Below are 23,133 nucleotides of genomic sequence, written 5' to 3'. Positions count from 1 at the left end.
TCAAGGGGTCAGGATACTGCCGTATCTGGACGACTTGTTAATCCTGGCAAATTCCCCAGATCTTCTCCTGCGTCATCTGGATATGACGGTCCGGTTTCTACAAGCCCACGGGTGGCTCATCAACTGGAAGAAATGAGCATGGTGCATTTGGGAGCGCTGTTGGACACTCACAACCAGAGGTTGTTCTTGTCTCAGGAGAAAGTCGTGAAACTTCAGGACATGATTTGTTGCTTCCTTTCTCGTCCGCAAGTGTCGATACATTCGGCAATGCAGGTGCTGGGCCTCATGGTGTCAGCATTCGACATGGTGGAGTATGCTCAATTCCATTCTCGCCCCCTCCAGAAGCTGATTCTAGCCAAGTGGGACTGCCTGCCTCACCGGATCAGGTCTCACATGATCTCTTTGACTCTGGAGGTCCGTATGTCGCTGCTCTGGTGGCTCTTGGACCTACAATTGTGCAGAGGCCGTCCCTTCTGGATATCCACCTGGGTCCTGTTGACAACAGATGCCAGTCTAAGAGGTTGGTGCGCGGTGCTGGAGCAGCACTCCTTGCAGGGTCGGTGGACCAAGGAGGAATCTCTCCTCTCGATCAACATTCTGGAATTGTGGGCGGTCTTCAATGCGTTGAACCTAGCCCAGCATTTGATTCAGAACCATCCTGTTCAGGTACAGTCGGACAACGCCACCACAGTGGCTTACATAAATCATCAAGGCGGCACTCAAAGCCGTTTGGCAATGAAGGAAGCCTCACGTATTCTACGTTGGGCAGAACGCCATCTGCCGGCAATATCGGCAATATTCATTCCGGGAGTCCTGAATTGGGAAGCGGACTTTCACAGTCATCATGACGTGCATGCCGGCGAGTGGGGCCTCCATCCAGAAGTGTTTCAACTATTCGTGGAAAGGTGGGGTCTTCCAGATGTGGATCTGATGGCGTCTTGACACAATCACAAGGTTCCGGTGTTTTGAGCAAGGACAAGGGATCCTCAAGCAGCATTCGTGGATGCGCTGGCATTGCCGTGGAGGTTACGGCTGCCGTACGTGTTCCCTCCGGTGTCACTCCTACCCAGGGTAATTCAGAAGTTCAAGCAAGAAAAAGGAAATCTGCTTCTCATAGCTCTGGCGTGGCCCAGATGGCACTGGTTCTCAGACCTGCAAGGCCTATCGTCAGAGTGTCCACTTCTACTTCCACAATGCCCAGACCTCCTCGTTCAGGGCCCCTGTGTCTACCAGGACCTAGCCCGGCTTTCTTTGACGGCGTGGCTCTTGAAGCTTCCGTCTTAAGAGCTAAGGGTTTTTCTGAAGAGGTCATTAAAACTATGTTGCGGGCCCGGAAACCGGCCTCTGCTCGGATTTACCATCGGGTCTGGCATTCCTACTTTGTTTGGTGCGCATCTAACCATTATGACGCTTCCAAGTTTAGTACAGCCAAACTTTTGGCTTTTCTACAGCAGGGCCTAGATTTAGGCCTGCGTCTGGCCTCCCTCAAGGTTCCTATTTCTGCCTTGTCAGTGTGGTTTCAGAGAAAAATTGCGACTTTACCTGATGTTCATACTTTCACTCAGGGTGTGTTGCGTATACAACCTCCCTATGTCCCGCCTGTGGCTCCTTGGTACTTGTCGGTGGTTTTGGAGGCGTTGCAGGAGCCTCCATTTGAACCTCTTGGTTCAAACTGACCTTAAGTGGCTTTCCCTTAAGGTCGTGTTCTTGCTGGCTATTGCCTCTGCTAGAAGAGTGTCGGATTTGGGTGCCTTGTCTTGTAGTTCCCCATATCTGATTTTTCACCGTGACCGGGCGGTTCTTAGGACTCGTCCCGGATATTTACCTAAGGTGGTTTCTTCGTTCCACCTTAATCGGGAGATTGTGGTTCCAGCTTTTGTTTCTCTTGATTTGTCTCCCAAAGAGCGGTCTTTGGATGTGGTACGGGCTCTCCGTATCTATGTGAAGAGAACTGCTTCTATTCGAAAGTCTGATTCTCTCTTTGTTTTGTTTGGATTTCACAAACGTGGCTGGCCTGCTCACAAGCAGACCCTGGCCAGGTGGATTAGAATGGTGATTGCGCAAGCTTATGTGAAGGCTGGTCTGTCAGCTACTGTTCACATTACGGCCCATTCTACTCGGTCTGTTGGACCTTCTTGGGCGGCCCAACGTGGTGCGACCCTTGACCAATTGTGCAAGGCGGCTACGTGGTCCTTCGGGAACACGTTCATAAGGTTCTCTGCCTTCGATACTGCCGCTTCCCAGATGCTTCCTTTGGACGCCGGGTTCTTGTGCCCGCTACAGTGCGTCCCCTCCCATATGGAACTGCTTTAGGACATCCCCATTGTCCAGACTTGTGGAGCCCAGTGTACCCCGCAGCAGAAAACGAGTTTTATGGTAAGAACTTACCCTTGTTAAAACTCTTTCTGCGAGGTACACTGGACTCCACAAGGCACCCACCCTGACGCACTTAGCTTCTTTGGGTTGATATGGCATTAGCCGCTGAAACTTCTCTTGTCGTGAGAGTTTGGTGTATGTGGCTACTAACCGTTGTCGTCTCTTTTCCTGCTACTGCATTGGGCTGGTTAACTAAACTGAGCTTCTGTGCTGGGAGGTGGGGTTATAGAGGAGGCGGCGCTGTGTATTCTGGGAACAGTCAAAGCTTTGAGCCTGTTGGTGCTTCGGATCAAGATCCTACTCTACACCCCATTGTCCAGACTTGTGGAGCCCAGTGTACCTCGCAGAAAGAGTTTTAACAAAGGTAATTTCTTACCATAAAACTCGTTTTTTAACTACATATAATGCACCTTAAATCACAGTTCCTATAAGGTTTTAAATCCTTGCATACAGTAAACTACACATACTTAAAAATCCTACACCAGGCACAAGTAGTCATTCAGGTGCGTTGGGTATGGTTGACCGGCAGCCGGAACCTGGTGGTCAGCATACCAACGTCAGGATCCCTGGCTGCCAGAATGCCGGCAGGGGGGGCAAGCGAAACGAAGCTCCTTGCGGGCCCGCAGCGTTCTCCACATTGCGGGCTTGGTGGCTTGCTGCGCTCACCACAGGCTTTATTCCCACTCAATGGGTGTCATGGACACCCATGAGTGGGAATAGCCCTCTGCCCCTTGCCGGCATTCTGGTGGCCGGGATCCCGGCGGCAGTATGCTGACCGCCAGGATGGTGACTACATCCCATTCTGATGACTATGTGGGAGCTTCATCATTATTATCCTATTTGTATGTAAAAAGTGTTGAAATGGGAGAGCGCTACTGTGCAGATTTCATACTGTTCCTTCAGGGAGGCTTCACTGCCTGTACCAAGATGGCTGCTGACCCAAAATACTGCACATAAGTGCAGCGCCATCTTTTCAATGTCTTAGAGCATCACAGTGGGATACAGTAGTTTTTCACTTAACTCTTCAGAGACCTGAGATTATCAGAGATCCACAACACTTCCAGTGATCCTACACTGCTACCTGTTGCATACATTCATCAGCTGGGGAGCCGAATGACACCCCTCTTGTCTCAACCTCCGCTCAGTGAGAACCAGTGTGTAACAGTGATTATGTGAGTCATATAAATATTTTATGCAGTTCACAATTTGAGCTTACCATCTTCGGAATGTTATACTTGGTCAGATATAGTTTTTTTTATTATTATTATTATTTCAAAATGTGACTGGACCCTGTTTTGTCATTTTCACCTCAGCTCACTTTAAAATTTTTATAAAAGAAAAAATTATCTAAAAGCAATTATAGAGTAAGACCATTTTCCTTACTGTGTAAGCTGCAGAACTAGGTGTCCTGTTAGTTGCTTTTTATTTTGCTCTTGTATGCCTTACTGCCATGTTTTACTTATTGCACAGTGTAACCTATGTAGTGCACCCAACATGGCTGCCTCACCTGGTACTCTCTTGTGTAGAATAAACAATGCATGGTTCTGAACTCTCCTAATATATGTCTCCCCAAATATGTGTCATTTCTTCAGCCTTTGAGGGAATTTATTAATAAAGACAACTTCAAGCAAAATATATTTAAAAAGTTAATTTCTATTTTTATTTTAAGTAAAATGTAGCCACTTTTTCTTCTTCTATTTCTTCTTCTTCTTCTTCTTCTTCTTCTTCTTCTTCTTCGTCTTATGATGATGATTATTATTATTATGGTGTCATTATTCATATTATTATTGACTCTACATTCTAAAATAGGTAATTTCGGACTAAGATAGGTCCAGTAATCTTACAAACTTGTCCTATAAGAGGAACAAGATGGTGGGAGCCTCATGTCTCATGAAGAGTCATCCTTCAGCACTCAGGAGAGGAAAAACCCCCTTGTGGAGGAAACCTCTGGGGACCCATGGCTGAAGGACTGCCCGTCCCTCTAGGCATTAAGACACTATGCAGAGTTTGTCCAGACCACCCGCCCACCCACTAACCTTGCCTAACCCAGTCATCCCTTCTGTCGCCTCAAATCTGCTATTTTGACCTATTTACCCAGCCGGAGAAAAACGCACCTTAACGTCAATGGTGAGAGAGTGAAGAAAGAGAGTAAGAGATGAATGGGAGTGAGGGGAGGGACAGTCATAACCACCATAGCATTCATTCTTGATGCTAACAGGGATTACAACTGTAAAAATGTAGCCATTCTCATCGTGGCTACATCTTACCGCAATTGCGCCTTGTTAGGCGCGACCACACCACGTATGTCTGGACGTCTAAGACATGTGTGTTTCATTCACATGAATGGGAGTGGCAAATGCCGCAGCTCGGTATGGCTAGGCACAGGCGCTCATAGCTGTGGCGAGGGTGCACGTTTGCCTCAGATGTAGCCATGATCAGCATGGCTACACCTCAGTGGTGTGCAGTGAGGTCAGTGGCTGGTGAGGCACTACAGCCATAATGTCCGCCAAATCCTGCCGATGACCCCTACTGCCGCCGAGCCAATGCCTGCTGCTGCCCCTGAGCCGATGCCCACTGCCAATGGCTTACAAACTCGCCCACCATCAACTGACCCAGCCCTCTGCCACTAATTTGCATCTCAGTCCGATGCCGCCAATGCCAGCTGCCTGCCTGCTCATCATACTTGTGATATATTGTACATTTTTATAGAAATAAAAATAAAAATTATTGTTTGGGGTTGGGAAGGGAGTGGGAGGAGGACATGAATGCAATTTTGCTGTCCAGGGCTTCCATTAACTTAATGGAAATGAGTCTGAAGCCGGTCCTGGTTGTTTAAATACTGGGAAAAAATTGGACAGGAGTTCCCCGTATTTAGACAACCAGCACCGGGCTCTTAGTCCAGTCCTGGTTCTAAAAATACAGGGGACAAAAGATGTAGGCGTCCCCCGCAACCAGCACCGGGCTCCACTAGCCAGGGAGATAATGCCACAGCCGTGGGAAACATTTATGTAGGTCCCTGTGGCCGTGGCATTATCCCCCGAACTAGTCACCCCTGGCCAGGGGGTTCCCTGGAGGAATGGGGACCAATTAAATCATGGGGTCCCCCTCTTTAGGTACCCAAGGGCCATGGTTAAAGCCTGGGGCTGTCCCCAGCACCCCTGAGCGGTGGGTGTCGGGCTGATAGCCATAAGTGTGTCAAACAAATGAATATTGTTTTTTGTTGTGGAACTACAAGGCCCTGCAAGCCTCCTCCACTTGCTGGTACTTGGAGAACCTCAAGTACCAGCATGTGGGAAATAACGGGCTCGCTGGTACCTGTAGTTCTACAACAAAAATACCCAAATAAAAACACAAAACACACCGTGAAAGTAAAAATTTATTAAAACACACTTACACACTCACACATACTTACCTACATCCCACGCCGATCACGTCCACTTGTCCATGTAGAATCCAATAGGGGTACCTGTAAAAATTAAAATTATATTTATAAACTTCGTTCTAAACCACAGGAGGGGAAAAGGAGAGAGAGAGAGAGAGACCTGGTTATGCTGCTGTCTGGGAGGAAGGAGCCGGCGGAAGTCCCCGACTTGGTTATGCTGCTGCCTGGGAGGGAGGAGCCGGCAGAACGCGAAGTAGTGGGGAGAGCCGCAGAGAGTTATGCTGCTGCCTGGGAGGAAAGAGCCGGCAGAACACGGAGAGGGGAGAGCTGCAGAGAGAGAGAGTGTCCCCAACCTGGTTACGCTGCTGCCTTGGAGGACGGAGCTGGCAGAAAATGAAGGAGAGGGGAGAGCCGCACTCAGACGCTGCCACTGCTATGCACGTCCTTTGCACCGTACAGCACTGCCAGTGACAGCCGAGCACAGTCACTGTCAGTGCTGAAGCTACTGCCCAGTGACCAATCACAGTGACAGGGGCGTGCGTTAAGATAGGCTGAAACCACATCCCTGCTTTTCTGTGGCACTTGGGCAGGTGCCGCTTCTATTACTTTTTTCAATGGGCTTTTACAGCCCTTTGCTTGGCCCCACCCCTTGCTTCTGGCCGATTGCAATGCACAGCAGGAGGCACCGTTCTTGGTGCCACAGAAATGTATTTAAACAGCCATTTACAATCTAATTTTTTTACATAATATAGAAAATATACTTATGACACAGAATATATGTCATAAGTTTCTTCTTTGTGTTATTTTAATCAGGAATGACAGGGGAGGCACTGCCTCCCCTGACTGCACTTCCCTGCTACACCTGTATATAGTATTGGATAAAAACATAAGTAATGATTAAAGCACAATATATTTCTTTTACATCTCTTTACATTAATAGAAATGGATCAGCCTGCAATACTGGCACATTGGGATTTAAGCAGGCAGAGAGTAAAGGATTTAATTTGCAAAATTATAGGCTCACCAAACAACTCCAAGGAGATGTCATGGGTGCAGCTGCACATAAAGGATTTAATTAGGAACATTATAGGCCCATCTAGACAGCGCTCTTCAAATATCTTCAATGCCCCTTTTGCAGCTGCTTGTGGTTGTTAGGTAACGGTACTGTCCCAGTAGGTGTGAGACTTTGTTTATATCCAATACTATGCTATCCCCAAGGTCATAAGTCATGTATTATAATAGTCATGCTAAAAGTCAGCCGACGATTCGAATTAAGCTGCTCTTATCTTTGCCCAGTCACTAATCTTCTACCAGTGTGCTATGCCGTGCCAGGCCTCTGAGGCATATGCAAGAGACAGCAACAGCAGAGCCCTGTATAGGCAGGCAGTTGCCATTATGACATCACAGCATGACCTCACACACCCCACCAGACCGGCTAAGACTTGTTATTTCTGTTTTGAGGCCCTTGTTGTCTATTATGGAAAAAAGTTTACAGGAAATAGCGCATAATTCTGTTCCAATCAAAATTAGGGAATACTTAGTCCTTTAGTCCATTAAATACAAGGATGTAACCCAATTTTCTTTTTATCGGTTTCTCATTCATATATGGAATCCATCGTCAGTCAAAACGAAGATCCTCAAAAGCAAAACCAGAAAACAGAAAATATAGTGTCGTATATTTGATATTTCTGGAGACACCCTCCACCAAAGAGTATAGTGATGATTTTGCTGAATCCATATAACAGGTACAGCATACCTAAACTCACATAGTGATGAGGTCACTTAGGCTCATAAAGGTATCTTTAGCTTTAACACCCAGTGTGTACCGTCAAAATCAGATACTTCAGCTTCGTCTTTTCCAAAACGAAAGACGTACCGTACTCACACAGGATGAAGTGGTTCAAAACACGTAGAAGTTTCTTTAGTCTTTGATACTTGTATAAGTTCCCACTTTATGATGCGGTTAAACTCAGAAAAAAAAGATATATGGTGCAATACGTTTACAACACAGCAAGATTACACTTAAAAGGTGCACAGGATATCAATATGCATAGGTACAGCGTACCGAAACTCACACTGCAGTGGGGTACTTTTGACTTATCAAGGTATCTTTAAAACAAAGCCACCATATGTAAAAACCAGCAGTGGTGAATGGACATACATAAAAAATAGAAAAAGCTCTCTGCCTCTATTTTTTATGTATGTCCATTCACCACTGCTGGTTTTTACATATGGTGGCTTTGTTTTGTATGTAATCGGACGTTATTCCATCACACAGGCCACTAATGCATTCATTCCGGCATTTTGGTGGATTTTTATGTTTTAATAAAACATCCGTTTTAGAGTAAGCAATGGCCCTCATTCTGAGTTGATCGCTAGCTGCTGTTGTTCGCTGCGCAGCGATCAGGTTAAAAATCGGCACTTCTGCGCATGCGTATGTGGCTCAATGCGCACGCGCGATGTACTTTCACAAAAGCCGATGCAGTTTTACACAAGGTCTAGTGACGCTTTTCATTCTCACTGCTAGCCGCAGAGTGATTGACAGAAAGTGGGTGTTTCTGGGAGGTAACTGACCGTTTTCGGGGAGTATGTGTAAAAATGCAGGCGTGTCAGATAAAAACGCAGGAGTGGCTGGGGAAACGTAGGGTGTGTTGCGGCGGCTTAGCATTTGCACGGCTGCTAAAAGCAGCTAGCGAACGAACAACTCGGAATGATGGCCAATATACGGAAATTGGGATCTGTAAGGAACAAAGAAACTGCTATGGGATTACAGCTACATATACAGGTATATGCAATAGCGGGCGAATCGCGTCATTTAATCCGCCCCTGTATAATTCGCCCGCTATCGCCAGCCGCAGCCCTGTCGCCGGGACCCTGAATTCACCATATTCAATGTATAACTGATTCGACCCACCCCCAGGCGGATTACGGCCAATCGGCGAGTAGTGGGAGTACTGAATTCGCCTTCCCGCCGAAAGCAGCCCTTTATTAGGGCTTGTTTGCTGCGTGCTCTGCAGCCATTTTGTGAACCTGCAGAGAGGTGTGAGGAGGTGCAGAGCTAGCAATTTGGTTGTTTGCTGTGGATATCGTTTGGACACCCCAGCAGGCTTTATTCCAGGACAGTCAGGAGGATTCCTGTTACCCGGAGGAGAGCCATTTTAGGAGCTTTTACTACATTTGTAGGTAAGTACCACATGTGTGTCTGGTGTTGCATGTATGTGTTTGTGTAGTGGGGGTTGCCATGAGGTGTACATGGGGTGTTTGTGTATGTGTGCATGTGTGCAGGTATGTGTATAGCCCCTTGCTTGTGTTGCTGCATTTTTTGGGGGAGACTTGTGTTTTGGGGTAGTTTTTCACGTTTTTTTTTTTATTCTTTAATTGACTTTTTTGGGTCTTCTATTAGCATTGGTGTACCTCCTGAGTGTGTTGGGATGCTTTCTGGCCATTTTGGGGTGATTTGGAGCAAGTTTAGTCGACAGCCTGGTCGACCTGTGCTGTAGACTGTTTGGCAAACATGTGTTTTCCCGCCTAATTTTGCTGTGGTGTACCTCCTGAGTGTGTTGGGATGCTTTCTGGCCATTTTGGGGTGATTTGGAGCAAGTTTAGTCGACAGCCTGGTCGACCTGTGCTGTCGGCAGTTTGGCAAACATGTGTTTTCCCGCCTAATTTTGCTGTGGTGTACCTCCTGAGTGTGCTGGGATGCTTTCTGGCCATTTTGGGGTGATTTGGAGCAAGTTTAGTCGACAGCCTGGTCGACCTGTGCTGTAGACTGTTTGGCAAACATGTGTTTTCCCGCCTAATTTTGCTGTGGTGTACCTCCTGAGTGTGTTGGGATGCTTTCTGGCCATTTTGGGGTGATTTGGAGCAAGTTTAGTCGACAGCCTGGTCGACCTGTGCTGTAGACTGTTTGGCAAACATGTGTTTTCCCGCCTAATTTTGCTGTGGTGTACCTCCTGAGTGTGTTGGGATGCTTTCTGGCCATTTTGGGGTGATTTGGAGCAAGTTTAGTCGACAGCCTGGTCGACCTGTGCTGTCGGCAGTTTGGCAAACATGTGTTTTCCCGCCTAATTTTGCTGTGGTGTACCTCCTGAGTGTGTTGGGATGCTTTCTGGCCATTTTGGGGTGATTTGGAGCAAGTTTAGTCGACAGCCTGGTCGACCTGTGCTGTAGACTGTTTGGCAAACATGTGTTTTCCCGCCTAATTTTGCTGTGGTGTACCTCCTGAGTGTGTTGGGATGCTTTCTGGCCATTTTGGGGTGATTTGGAGCAAGTTTAGTCGACAGCCTGGTCGACCTGTGCTGTAGACTGTTTGGCAAACATGTGTTTTCCCGCCTAATTTTGCTGTGGTGTACCTCCTGAGTGTGTTGGGATGCTTTCTGGCCATTTTGGGGTGATTTGGAGCAAGTTTAGTCGACAGCCTGGTCGACCTGTGCTGTCGGCAGTTTGGCAAACATGTGTTTTCCCGCCTAATTTTGCTGTGGTGTACCTCCTGAGTGTGCTGGGATGCTTTCTGGCCATTTTGGGGTGATTTGGAGCAAGTTTAGTCGACAGCCTGGTCGACCTGTGCTGTCGGCAGTTTGGCAAACATGTGTTTTCCCGCCTAATTTTGCTGTGGTGTACCTCCTGAGTGTGTTGGGATGCTTTCTGGCCATTTTGGGGTGATTTGGAGCAAGTTAGTCGACAGCCTGGTCGACCTGTGCTGTAGACTGTTTGGCAAACATGTGTTTTCCCGCCTAATTTTGCTGTGGTGTACCTCCTGAGTGTGTTGGGATGCTTTCTGGCCATTTTGGGGTGATTTGGAGCAAGTTTAGTCGACAGCCTGGTCGACCTGTGCTGTCGGCAGTTTGGCAAACATGTGTTTTCCCGCCTAATTTTGCTGTGGTGTACCTCCTGAGTGTGTTGGGATGCTTTCTGGCCATTTTGGGGTGATTTGGAGCAAGTTTAGTCGACAGCCTGGTCGACCTGTGCTGTCGGCAGTTTGGCAAACATGTGTTTTCCCGCCTAATTTTGCTGTGGTGTTCCTCCTGAGTGTGCTGGGATGCTTTCTGGCCATTTTGGGGTGATTTGGAGCAAGTTTAGTCGACAGCCTGGTCGACCTGTGCTGTCGGCAGTTTGGCAAACATGTGTTTTCCCGCCTAATTTTGCTGTGGTGTACCTCCTGAGTGTGTTGGGATGCTTTCTGGCCATTTTGGGGTGATTTGGAGCAAGTTTAGTCGACAGCCTGGTCGACCTGTGCTGTAGACTGTTTGGCAAACATGTGTTTTCCCGCCTAATTTTGCTGTGGTGTACCTCCTGAGTGTGTTGGGATGCTTTCTGGCCATTTTGGGGTGATTTGGAGCAAGTTTAGTCGACAGCCTGGTCGACCTGTGCTGTAGACTGTTTGGCAAACATGTGTTTTCCCGCCTAATTTTGCTGTGGTGTACCTCCTGAGTGTGTTGGGATGCTTTCTGGCCATTTTGGGGTGATTTGGAGCAAGTTTAGTCGACAGCCTGGTCGACCTGTGCTGTAGACTGTTTGGCAAACATGTGTTTTCCCGCCTAATTTTGCTGTGGTGTACCTCCTGAGTGTGTTGGGATGCTTTCTGGCCATTTTGGGGTGATTTGGAGCAAGTTTAGTCGACAGCCTGGTCGACCTGTGCTGTCGGCAGTTTGGCAAACATGTGTTTTCCCGCCTAATTTTGCTGTGGTGTACCTCCTGAGTGTGCTGGGATGCTTTCTGCCCATTTTGGGGTGATTTGGAGCAAGTTTAGTCGACAGCCTGGTCGACCTGTGCTGTCGGCAGTTTGGCAAACATGTGTTTTCCCGCCTAATTTTGCTGTGGTGTACCTCCTGAGTGTATTGGGATGCTTTCTGGCCATTTTGGGGTGATTTGGAGCAAGTTTAGTCGACAGCCTGGTCGACCTGTGCTGTAGACTGTTTGGCAAACATGTGTTTTCCCGCCTAATTTTGCTGTGGTGTACCTCCTGAGTGTGTTGGGATGCTTTCTGGCCATTTTGGGGTGATTTGGAGCAAGTTTAGTCGACAGCCTGGTCGACCTGTGCTGTCGGCAGTTTGGCAAACATGTGTTTTCCCGCCTAATTTTGCTGTGGTGTACCTCCTGAGTGTGTTGGGATGCTTTCTGGCCATTTTGGGGTGATTTGGAGCAAGTTTAGTCGACAGCCTGGTCGACCTGTGCTGTCGGCAGTTTGGAAAACATGTGTTTTCCCACCTAATTTTGCTGTGGTGTACCTCCTGAGTGTGCTGGGATGCTTTCTGGCCATTTTGGGGTGATTTGGAGCAAGTTTAGTCGACATCCTGGTCGACCTGTGCTGTCGGCAGTTTGGCAAACATGTGTTTTCCCGCCTAATTTTGCTGTGGTGTTCCTCCTGAGTGTGCTGGGATGCTTTCTGGCCATTTTGGGGTGATTTGGAGCAAGTTTAGTCGACAGCCTGGTCGACCTGTGCTGTAGACTGTTTGGCAAACATGTGTTTTCCCGCCTAATTTTGCTGTGGTGTACCTCCTGAGTGTGTTGGGATGCTTTCTGGCCATTTTGGGGTGATTTGGAGCAAGTTTAGTCGACAGCCTGGTCGACCTGTGCTGTCGGCAGTTTGGCAAACATGTGTTTCCCCGCCTAATTTTGCTGTGGTGTACCTCCTGAGTGTGCTGGGATGCTTTCTGGCCATTTTGGGGTGATTTGGAGCAAGTTTAGTCGACAGCCTGGTCGACCTGTGCTGTCGGCAGTTTGGCAAACATGTGTTTTCCCGCCTAATTTTGCTGTGGTGTTCCTCCTGAGTGTGCTGGGATGCTTTCTGGCCATTTTGGGGTGATTTGGAGCAAGTTTAGTCGACAGCCTGGTCGACCTGTGCTGTCGGCAGTTTGGCAAACATGTGTTTTCCCGCCTAATTTTGCTGTGGTGTTCCTCCTGAGTGTGCTGGGATGCTTTCTGGCCATTTTGGGGTGATTTGGAGCAAGTTTAGTCGACAGCCTGGTCGACCTGTGCTGTCGGCAGTTTGGCAAACATGTGTTTTCCCGCCTAATTTTGCTGTGGTGTACCTCCTGAGTGTGCTGGGATGCTTTCTGGCAATTTTGGGCTGATTTGGAGCAAGTTTGGTCGACAGTGTGGGTCAGCTATTTTGTGTGGGTCAGCCATTTTGTGTGGGTCAGCCATTTTGTGTGGGTCAGCCATTTATACATGTATGTATGTATGTTTATTTTATTTTTATTTTATTTTATAACAGAGATGTCAAAGGACAAGCAGACCCGATCCGCCCCTTCCCCCACCCCCTCGGATCTATCCCTTCATAGCAACGAGGAGTGGGAGCCAACCCAGGAGGCGGATACGACCGACCAGGCATGTAGTGACCAGCCGCGGTCGTCAAGGGCCCATGAGAAGTCCAAGAAAAAGCCTAGTAGAAAGGTACTAACCACACCTGCAGACACAAATAGCATCAAACTTTCTTTACTGTAGTTTGCGCAATGCCATGCACACCTACTGGAATATGTGCGCAATGCCAGGGATACTGACACTCACAGGTACATACCGATCTTATTATTATTTATTTTTATTTTTTTTAATCCCTAAAGGCAAGAAGCCAGCCAGAGGAGCAGTCGGAGGAGGAAGCCTCTGGTGAAGATGCAGGACAGAAAAAGGTGCGTGGACCCAGATATACTGAGGCGGAAAACTGTACCTTAGTGCATTGCGTCGACAGGTCCTACGACGCTTTGTATGGATCAAAGGCACAGACAACATCAGCTAGGGCTAAGCGAATCATCTGGGAATCCATTGCCAATCAAGTCACTGCAATATCTGGAAACCGCCGGAGCACCAGAAATTGCTTGAAGCGGTACAGTGATTGCCGCAGACAGACCAAGAAGAAGATGGGGATTCAGCGCCGACATGAGACAGCTACGGGAGGTGGCCCGGCTCTCAATCTGAAGTGGCTACCCTGGGAGAACGTTATTAGAAGGCGCATGAACCCTGCCATGGTCGAAGGAGTTCGCGGAGGTGTGGACTCCAGCCGTCCTGCTGGCTTTCCCGAGGAGGAAGAACCGCCCAGAAGACGGAAGAAGGCGGGAGACCAGCCGTCCAAAAGGAGGTCTGATGGTAAGAATACATTCACATGAACTGTACTTCCCTTTAAAATGTTTGTATGTGCTAAATGTGTTTTTTTTTTTTTTTCAGACAGGCCTGCCCAGAGGACATCACCTGCGCACAGGACATCGCCAGCGCACGGACCGTCACCTGTGCAGCAGGCATCGGCAGCAGCGCGCGGACCATCAACTGCGCCGCAAGCATCGCGAGCACACAGATCGTCACCTGTGCGCCACAGTTCGTCATCGCGCAGTTTGTCACCTGTGCACCAGACGACGTCAGCGCACAGACTCTCACCTGTGCGCCAGACACCGTCGGCGACCACACCACAAGATGGGCGCCAAACTACAGCTCCTGCGCGCAGGCCATCACCAGATCGTCGTCTCTCCAGGAGCTCTGGGACTGTGACTGAAGAGCCTCAAGACACAACCCTTGTGGACCCATCACCCGATCTGTTTGAGTCTACAGGGTTAACAGACGAAACTTTTCTTGGGTTTGAGGACAGCCGTGCAGACGTATCCAGCCAGACCCTTGAAAAGTCTTCCGAAACGAGGACAAGTGGAGCTCCTGGAGCAGCGGCATCACAGGATGGAGAAGGTTTGTATTTATTTTGTGTGTGTGGGAGGGTGGAGGGGGGGGGGGGGGGGTCAGCAGTTGTGTAAAGTTTATCAACTTTCCCAAAAAAATTATTTTGCAAACAGTGGTGCCACGAACCAGCAGCGGACTAGCTTCGGGGATTGGTTCCTACTTCAGGCCGGATCTCCTACAGGAGTCGTCAGAGGATGACGAGGTGGAAGTGCAGGAGGCTCCAGTTACTACATCCCTGCGTGAGTAAATTGAATTGTGAGCCTTCAAAAAAATGTATGATGAATGTGTATAATATTGTCTAATTTTCTTTTCAGCTGCCCAAATCCAAGTTGTGGCAGACATCCAGGAAGGGCAGAATCCCTCAACTGTTCAGAGGGTTCACACCCTGGCATCAGAGATTGGGACACGCCAGGATACATACACAAATGTCGTGGGAAGCAGACTGGACAACATTGAGAGGACAATGGAGAAAATGGCAAACAGTCTGCTTGAACTGCAAAAGACTCTTTCCGACAGCACGGCCACAATACTACAGGTCAGAATGCAAGATCATAGGGAGAGTATGACCGTACTTAACATTCTGGCCGAATCCATGACCCGGCTCGTGGACAACACTGCATGTCTGGCAGCAAGCAATAAAAACATGTCGGAGAGTCATCGACACTCCTCATCCAGCCAACAGGTCATCGCAACCACACTGCAGATGATCTATGATAAGCTCCCAGGAACAGCTAATCAACACGCTGGTGATCCACCATATCCGCCGTCGCAAGCCACAAGGACGCCTCGTACCCTTCCTCAAGTCCCATCCCAGTACAGACAGTCACAGATGTACCAGGGATATACAGGGATGTACCCCACCCCCCAGATGCCTCCACCACCGGCCACACAATCTTCAGCAGCATGGGCACAGAGGACCAGTCAACATACTCCCCAGCCTCCCAGGACATCCACGCCCTATCAGGGGGAAGAAGAGGATCCGGACAGACTTCCACCATAAACCCGGTCGTATTGTTTTATTTATTTACAAATGTTTTTCATGTATCCCTTTCTTCCCCTCCCATTAGTTTGTTTTTTTTCTTACTATTTTCTGTGTTGGGCTTCCCCACCCGTGACCGGGTACTACCAAGGAGCTTTGTGTAGGCATACATGCGCGGGCATGTATGCGGGCGCGTGTGGTAACGGATGAAAGCTCCTTGTGGCTACATGTATGATGGGCCAAAGAGCTATTCTGATACCACTTTTTTCTTCCAAAAATCCTTTTTGTAATGGTGTACAGTAGGCTTTAATTGTGTGAATTTACTATTCACTAGTCTGTGTTTTTGTCTTCTTCATAGGATTGGTGGGGAAAAATGAAGTGGACGGCATAAGTTTGTGTTGTGCGTACCAAGGTGAGTAGAACCATGTTTCATTCAAGAAACTTTGAACCGCATGCCTCTGTAGAACCACACAGTCCAGCAATGGGTCATGCTGGGCTGTGTTGTTCCACAAATGTTAGCGTGTCAAAGTGCTGACCACTGACGCCACTCTTTCACTTTGAACCGCATGCCTCTGTAGAACCACACAGTCCAGCAATGGGTCATGCTGGGCTGTGTTGTTCCACAAATGTTAGCGTGTCAAAGTGCTGACCACTGACGCCACTCTTTCACTTTGAACCGCATGCCTCTGTAGAACCACACAGTCCAGCAATGGGTCATGCTGGGCTGTGTTGTTCCACAAATGTTAGCGTGTCAAAGTGCTGACCACTGACGCCACTCTTTCACTTTGAACCGCATGCCTCTGTAGAACCACACAGTCCAGCAATGGGTCATGCTGGGCTGTGTTGTTCCACAAATGTTAGCGTATCAAAGTGCTGACCACTGACGCCACTCTTTCACTTTGAACCGCATGCCTCTGTAGAACCACACAGTCCAGCAATGGGTCATGCTGGGCTGTGTTGTTCCACAAATGTTAGCGTGTCAAAGTGCTGACCACTGACGCCACTCTTTCACTTTGAACCGCATGCCTCTGTAGAACCACACAGTCCTGCAATGGGTCATGCTGGGCTGTGTTGTTCCACAAATTTTTAGTGAAAAGAAATGAACATGAGTTTAGTGTGTCTTTACTTTAATATACTTTTTTTTCTTTTCCCCACAGATATCTATATACACAAGAAAAGAATGTAAAGAAGAACAAACTACTTTTTGGTTTTAATTAACTTTCAAACTTTATTAAAAAATTTTCTTCAATAAACTTTTAAAAATAGAAGTTTCCTGTGGTTTTTATTAAAATTTGTAATGCATTTGAATTGTACGTAAGTAGATTGCCCAGGGAACATCAAGGGAACTGTCTCTTCACATCCACACCACTTAGGAAGGATACACCGGAAGACCTGTGGAAGAGAACAGTATGAGCTTCCAGATATGGGTGATAGTGTCACCCTGGGGCTGGAAAAAGAGGTACATACAACAGTCCACACAACACAAGCGGGTTGCAGCGGCCCAAATGCAACCCTCCTGCACTTGCATCACTACACATCCAAACATTCCCTAGCATTGCTGTTTCAGGGAATGTTTGGATGTGCAGTCTTGCAAATGCCGGAGGGCTGCACTTTGGACATGCCGGGGTGATTTTGGACAAGGGAGTTTTGGGCAATACATCTCACCTGAGGGGGGTTGTCTGCTACATGGCGGAGGGTCAGGTCCACATCACCAGTAGGGTCACCCATGGAACATCAGGTGAAATGTCGTGTCTCCTCACATCCACGCCACTTGGGAAGATACATCGCAGGACCTGTGGAAGAGAAAAGTTTGAGCATCCAGATATGGGTGATAGTGTCACCCTGGGGCTGAAAAAAGAGGTACATACAACAGTCCACACAACACAAGCGGGTTGCAGCGGCCCAAATGCAACCCTCCTGCACTTGCATCACTACACATCCAAACATTCCCTAGCATTGCTGTTTCAGGGAATGTTTGGATGTGCAGTCTTGCAAATGCCGGAGGGCTGCACTTTGGACATGCCGGGGTGATTTTGGACAAGGGAGTTTTGGGCAATACATCTCACCTGAGGGGGGGTTGTCTGCTACATGGCAGAGGGTCAGGTCCACATCACCAGTAGGTTCACCCATGGTAGAGTTGGATAAAAGGATCAAATATTTGCGGGAACCCAACAACAGGATAAAACGGGGTAACGAACTGTACAAACATGGCCTGGGGATATACATCAACAGGATGTAAAACTCTGAAATACATAAATGAAGAGGTTTTTTTAAAAATATTCCAATGTCAGTTTACACGATAATACAAATGTCAGTATACTCACAGGCAACTGCAAAATAATTTTGGATCAATGTCCGCCGGGAATCCTCTCCTTCGTCCATACCCACCGGTAGAGCAGAAGACCGGTTCCCGCGTCGGAAAGCACTGCGACGAAGAGTCACCGGCAAACGGTTTGCGACACATATGTTGTGTAAAATACAACATGCATTTACCATGCCGCAAACCTTCGACGGTGAGTACAAAAGAGCACCGCCGGAAGTGTCTAAACATCGAAACCGGCTTTTAAGTACACCGAAGGCACGCTCAATTACTCCCCTCGATGCAATGTGTGTCTCTTGGTAACGTTTTTCTGCTCTACCAACAGGATTAGACAATGGGGTCAACAGCCACGGTTTGTTTGGATAACCCGCATCGCCTATAGAAAATATAAAAAAAATGTTAGGTACTTGTAAAAAATAATAAAAAATAATAATAATAAAATAATTAAAAAAAAAAAAAATGAAAATACATACCTAACAGCCAGCCACCAGGCATGTTTCCTGTTTCAAACTTGTCAAACAGCGATGACTGGCTTAGGATGAAGGAGTCGTGAGATGATCCAGGAAATCCCACAAAAATGTTCAAAAATCTCATGTTTACATCACAGACCGCCTGCACGTTCAGGGAATGGAACTGTTTTCGGTTCCGAAAACATTCCTCTGAATTCCGTGGCGGTCTGATCTGCACGTGGGTACAGTCAATCGCGCCCAGCACATTGGGAAATTTGTATTTGTTGAAAAAGCCTAATTTGATCTCACGACATTCGCTGTCCGTCTCTGGAAATGTGATGTACTGGATCGTCAATTTGCGGAAAGCCCTAATGACCTGGGTTATACAGCGCGACAGTGTCGACTGTGAAAAACCGCATGTTTGAGACAGTGTAGGCTGGAATGTGCCTGACGCCAAAAAATGTAACGTCCCCAGCAGTTTCTGAAAACCGCTGATTGCACGATTTGTCCGTGCCCGAGGTTCCAAGTCGGCCTCCAACAGAGCGTACAGCGAATATATGTCGCGAGTCGATAAGCGATAATTTTGTATCACCTCGAACTCGCTGAGATCCTCCAGTTCACGCCTAGTGCGATACTGGCGTGGACGTGGAAATGAAACCCGCAATACTGGCTCACCCAATGCAGACATTTGCTGACCTGGATCCTGATGTTCATCAGCACTTTCTTCCTCCATCATGCTTGCAGCCAGCATGAACATCACAATCTGGTCAGAAAAAGGCTCCATCATTGTAGTCAGTACAAAAATAGGAATGTGTTTTAAAACGCAGGAATTTTCCTAAAAAAACGATTCCACAGAGCTGACTGTAAAATGGCTCCTTCTCCCTGTAGTCTCAAACCTGGGAGTGAGGAGATAGGAGGGGCTTTGCAGAAGTGTATCCTGGGAAAAACTGTGGAATCATGGGTAAATTTCCCTCAGGAGATTGAAGAAAAAAATATTCCTTTAAAAAATCAATTAAATAATACTTGTGAAGCAAAAAAAGACAAACCAAGTAGATAATCCTTTCAAATATAAATAGATATGCTACTAGCAATCCTCAAATATCCCAAAAAAACATGTACTAAAAATTTTTTTTTAGATCCCGCCAGTCAACTGAGGCGGACTGAAATAGGCGAATTTGCGGTCGAAAAGCACTGCAGGCGAATTTCCAAACTTGAATTGAATATGCTTTGGGCGAATTGCAGCATCTGTACCATTGCAGAAAAGTCGAATGCGAAAAAAGTCGAATTGCCAAAAGTCGAATTTTGAATGTCCGTTTTTTTGCGATAAAGTACTGTACTGCATAGGCGAATTGTTTTTTTGAGGCGAAAAAGTTCCGGAATTCGACTTTTTCTGGAATTCGCCTGCAATTGCATATACCCCATAGGCCCTCATTCCGAGTTGTTCGCTCGCTAGCTGCTTTTAGCAGCAGTGCAAACGCTAGGCCGCCACCCTCTGGGAGTGTATCTTCGCTTAGCAGAAGTGCGAATGAAAGGATCATAGAACTTCTCCAAAAAAAGATTGTGCAGTTTCTGAACAGCTCGAAACTTACTCCTAGCTTGCGATCACTTCAGACTGTTTAGTTCCTAATTTGATGTCACAAACACGCCCTGCGTTTGGTCAGCCACTCCCCCATTTCCCCAGCCACTCCTGCGTTTTTATCGGGCACTCCCGCGTTTTTACACACACTCCCTGAAAACGGTCAGTTTCCGCCCAGAAACACCCACTTCCTGTCAATCACTCACCGATCAGCAGTGCAATTGAAAAGCGTCGCTAGACCTTGTGTGAAACTGCATAGTTTTGTGTGAAAGTACGTCGCGCATGCGCACTGCACACTATACGCATGTGCAGAAATGCCACTTTTTCACCTAATCGCCGCGGTGCGACCGAAAGCAGCTAGCGATCGACTCGGAATAAGGGCCATTGTTATGTAAGTAAGGTGCATCATGATGTTTTAAATGAAGGCCAACAGTGTATTTATGCGGTGACTTATTTTAAAGATACATATTGGCATGCATGTATAAACGAGCCAGCACCAACGATGAACAAGCGCAGGAGTCGCTCATCGTTTATCATTGGTGCCTACACACTGAAAGATATAAACGATATCTCGTTCATTAATGAATGAGATTGTTCATATCTTTCAGTGTTATCGCCTAGTGTGTGGGGCCTATTACCATTTTGTTATACGTATAGATTTTTATTGTAGCGTTTCCCTATTTATCTTTGGCTATGTAAGGCTTTGTATGAACCCAATTTCCGCTGTTGTTATGTTGTTTTTTACTGTTACAGTGTTTCAGTGATAACCTCATTTAAGGACAAAACGATGAAAAAATCGGAGTAAATCTGTGAAAAGCACAAACATAATCCGATTGGTCTGATTCTGCATATGCTACAGCCATGTTTTTTAACCACTGTGCCGTCATAGAAGCAGAGCCAGGCCCGTCAGTGTTTTGCCGCTACTGAGGCCTTGGAATGATCAAAACTGGTGGGTTTAGTGGTTGCAGAGCCAGTTTTCATTTTGGGCCCGGGCATTGTTGGGCTCTTCTGGCTTTCTCAGATGTGTCTCAGCCGCAGGGCCAGAAACAGAAATCTTGGGGCCCAGTACACGGATATCTCTGGGGCCCCCTCAACCCCCCTTAACTTGGCAGAGGGGAGCTTTAAAAAAAATAGTATATTTCTCTCTCTCTCACTCTCTGTCATCCTTATTTTCAGTTTATGGTAGGGCAAAGCCGACGCTACCCGCTCAGCAGAGTCTGCAAAGCAGGGAGGTGCTGGGCTAGAGAGGTGCTCTCCCTGATCTGCGACCCTGCTGTCAGTGTCGGACTGGGGCATGTAGGGCCCACCGGGGAAATGCAGTGATAGGGGCCCATGTTAGGCGTGTGGCCAGTCTGCAGAGGGGGTGTGGCCACCTCATTGGTTTGACTAACCATTAGGGAGTGCAACGTCTGGGCCCCTTCATAAATATACTGAATACAGTAAATTCAGCTGCTGCATGCATGATAATGTACCAGATTAATAACAGATTAATAACAGCAATGCACTGTAGAAAATACACTATAGTCCAGTATAGGGCAGTGGCCCCCATGATTGGGAGCAAGAAAGGGCTAAATATGCGTGCGCCTCAAAAAAATGGGCGTGGTTTCGTTGGACTGGGCGTGGTTTCTCATAAAGGGGCGTGGCATTGCAGGAAAAGACTACCTTATACCCCAGTTTTGCAACCTGCACGCCCAGACGTTAGCCACCACAGGAAAGAAAAATAATCCTGATTCATGCCCCTTACATTATTTGTCATTTTTCCTCCTTATAGTAATGCCCAGTATACATTATTCCACATACTGCAATGGCCCTTAGACATTATGCCACACACAATAATGCACATGACACAATATGCACACACCGTAATGCCCCAGACATATTATGCCACACACTGTAATGCCTGTGACACATTATGACAGGAATCGCAATGCCCGTTATACATTATGCTACACACTGCAATGCCCCTGATACATTATAGCACATACAATGCCTGTGACACATTATGACACACACCGCAATGTCCGTGATACATTATGCCACACACTGCAATGCCCGATACATTATAGCACATACAATGCCTGTGACACATTATGCCACACACTGCAATGACCTTGAGACATTATACCACAATGCCCGTGATATAGTATACCATACACCGTAATGCCTGTGACACATACCGCAATGCCCTGCCCGTTATACCCTATGCCACACACCGCAATGCCCGTTATGTATTATGCCACACTGCAATGATCCTGAGACATTATACCACATATCACAATGCCCGCGATATAGTATACCATACACCGTAATGCCTGTGACACATTATGACACACACCGCAATGTCCGTGATACATTATGCCACACACCGTAATGCCCATTACACATTAAGTCCTACAGTAAGGCTTCTAATTACTTTTCAATTACCTGCTCGTTGTCAGGGGTTTCATGCACTGGGTGTCATGCTCGTTGCCAGGGGTTTCATGCTCTTGGTTCCATGCACGGTGCCAGGGGTTTTCATGCTCAGGGTGTCATGCTCGTTGCCAGGGGTTTCATGCACTGGGTGTCATGCTCGTTGCCAGGTGTTTCATGCACTGGGTGTCATGCTCGTCAGGTGTTTCATGCACTGGGTGTCATGCTCGTTGCTAGGAGGTAGTCCTTGTTGCTAGGGCTGTGCTCCCAGTGCCACATATGTCCCCAGTGCCAGATATTCCCCCCCAGTGCCACATATGCCCCCAGTGCCAGATATGCCCCCAGTGCCATATATTCCCCCCCCAGTGCCACATATGCCCCCAGTGCCGGATATTCCCCCCCAGTGCCACATATGCCCCCAGTGCCAGATATTCCCCCCCAGTGCCAGATATTCCCCCCCCGTGCCATATATGCCCCCACTGCCATATATTCCCCCCCAGTGCCAGATATGCCCCCAGTGCCAGATATCCCCCCCCCAGTGCCAGATATTCCCCCAGTGCCAGATATTCCCCCCCAGTGCCATATATGCCCCCAGTGCCAGTTATCCCCCCCAGTGCCAGATATTCCCCCAGTGCCAGATATTCCCCCCCAGTGCCATATATGCCCTCAGTGCCAGATATCCCCCCCCAGTGCCAGATATTCCCCCCAGTGCCAGATATCCCCCCCCTGCCATATATGCCCCAGTGCCAGATATTCCCCCCCCCAGTGCCAGATATTCCCCCAGTGCCAGATATTCCCCCCCAGTGCCATATATGCCCCCAGTGCCAGATATCCCCCCCCCAGTGCCAGCTATTCCCCCAGTGCCAGATATTCCCCCCCAGTGCCATATATGCCCCCAGTGCCAGATATCCCCCCCCCTGTGCCAGATATTCCCCCCCAGTGCCAGATATACCCCAGTGCCAGATAATCCCCCCCCAGTGCCAT

General features: G+C 47.8%; 1 protein-coding gene and 2 long non-coding RNA genes across 3 annotated transcripts; 2 read left to right on the top strand and 1 right to left on the bottom strand.

The window, feature by feature from the left end:
* Nucleotides 1–8,755: 8,755 nt before the first annotated feature.
* On the top strand, nt 8,756–13,405 carry LOC135055435 (uncharacterized). The gene is made up of 3 exons (XR_010243754.1): nt 8,756–8,941; nt 12,975–13,153; nt 13,321–13,405. It is a non-coding gene; the product is annotated as an uncharacterized LOC135055435 (long non-coding RNA).
* A 71-nt stretch (nt 13,406–13,476) lies between these two features.
* Nucleotides 13,477–16,663, top strand: LOC135063199 (mucin-2-like). Its single transcript, XM_063964186.1, has 5 exons — nt 13,477–13,840; nt 13,919–14,425; nt 14,530–14,655; nt 14,731–15,807; nt 16,553–16,663. The coding sequence occupies exons 1-4, from the start codon at nt 13,615–13,617 to the stop codon at nt 15,414–15,416; spliced, it is 1,545 nt and encodes a 514-aa protein (XP_063820256.1). The 5' UTR covers nt 13,477–13,614; the 3' UTR covers nt 15,417–15,807; nt 16,553–16,663.
* An 836-nt stretch (nt 16,664–17,499) lies between these two features.
* LOC135063188 (uncharacterized) lies at nt 17,500–18,459 on the bottom strand. Its single transcript, XR_010249530.1, has 3 exons — nt 18,189–18,459; nt 17,720–18,091; nt 17,500–17,638 (listed from the first exon to the last, which is right to left on the bottom strand). It is a non-coding gene; the product is annotated as an uncharacterized LOC135063188 (long non-coding RNA).
* Nucleotides 18,460–23,133: the final 4,674 nt, after the last annotated feature.

The sequence above is a fragment of the Pseudophryne corroboree genome, chromosome 1, assembly GCF_028390025.1.
Source record: "Pseudophryne corroboree isolate aPseCor3 chromosome 1, aPseCor3.hap2, whole genome shotgun sequence".
Classification (NCBI taxonomy): domain Eukaryota; kingdom Metazoa; phylum Chordata; class Amphibia; order Anura; family Myobatrachidae; genus Pseudophryne; species Pseudophryne corroboree.
The sequence above is the reverse complement of the archived record's forward strand: the minus strand, read 5'-3'. Positions and strand labels throughout refer to the sequence as shown.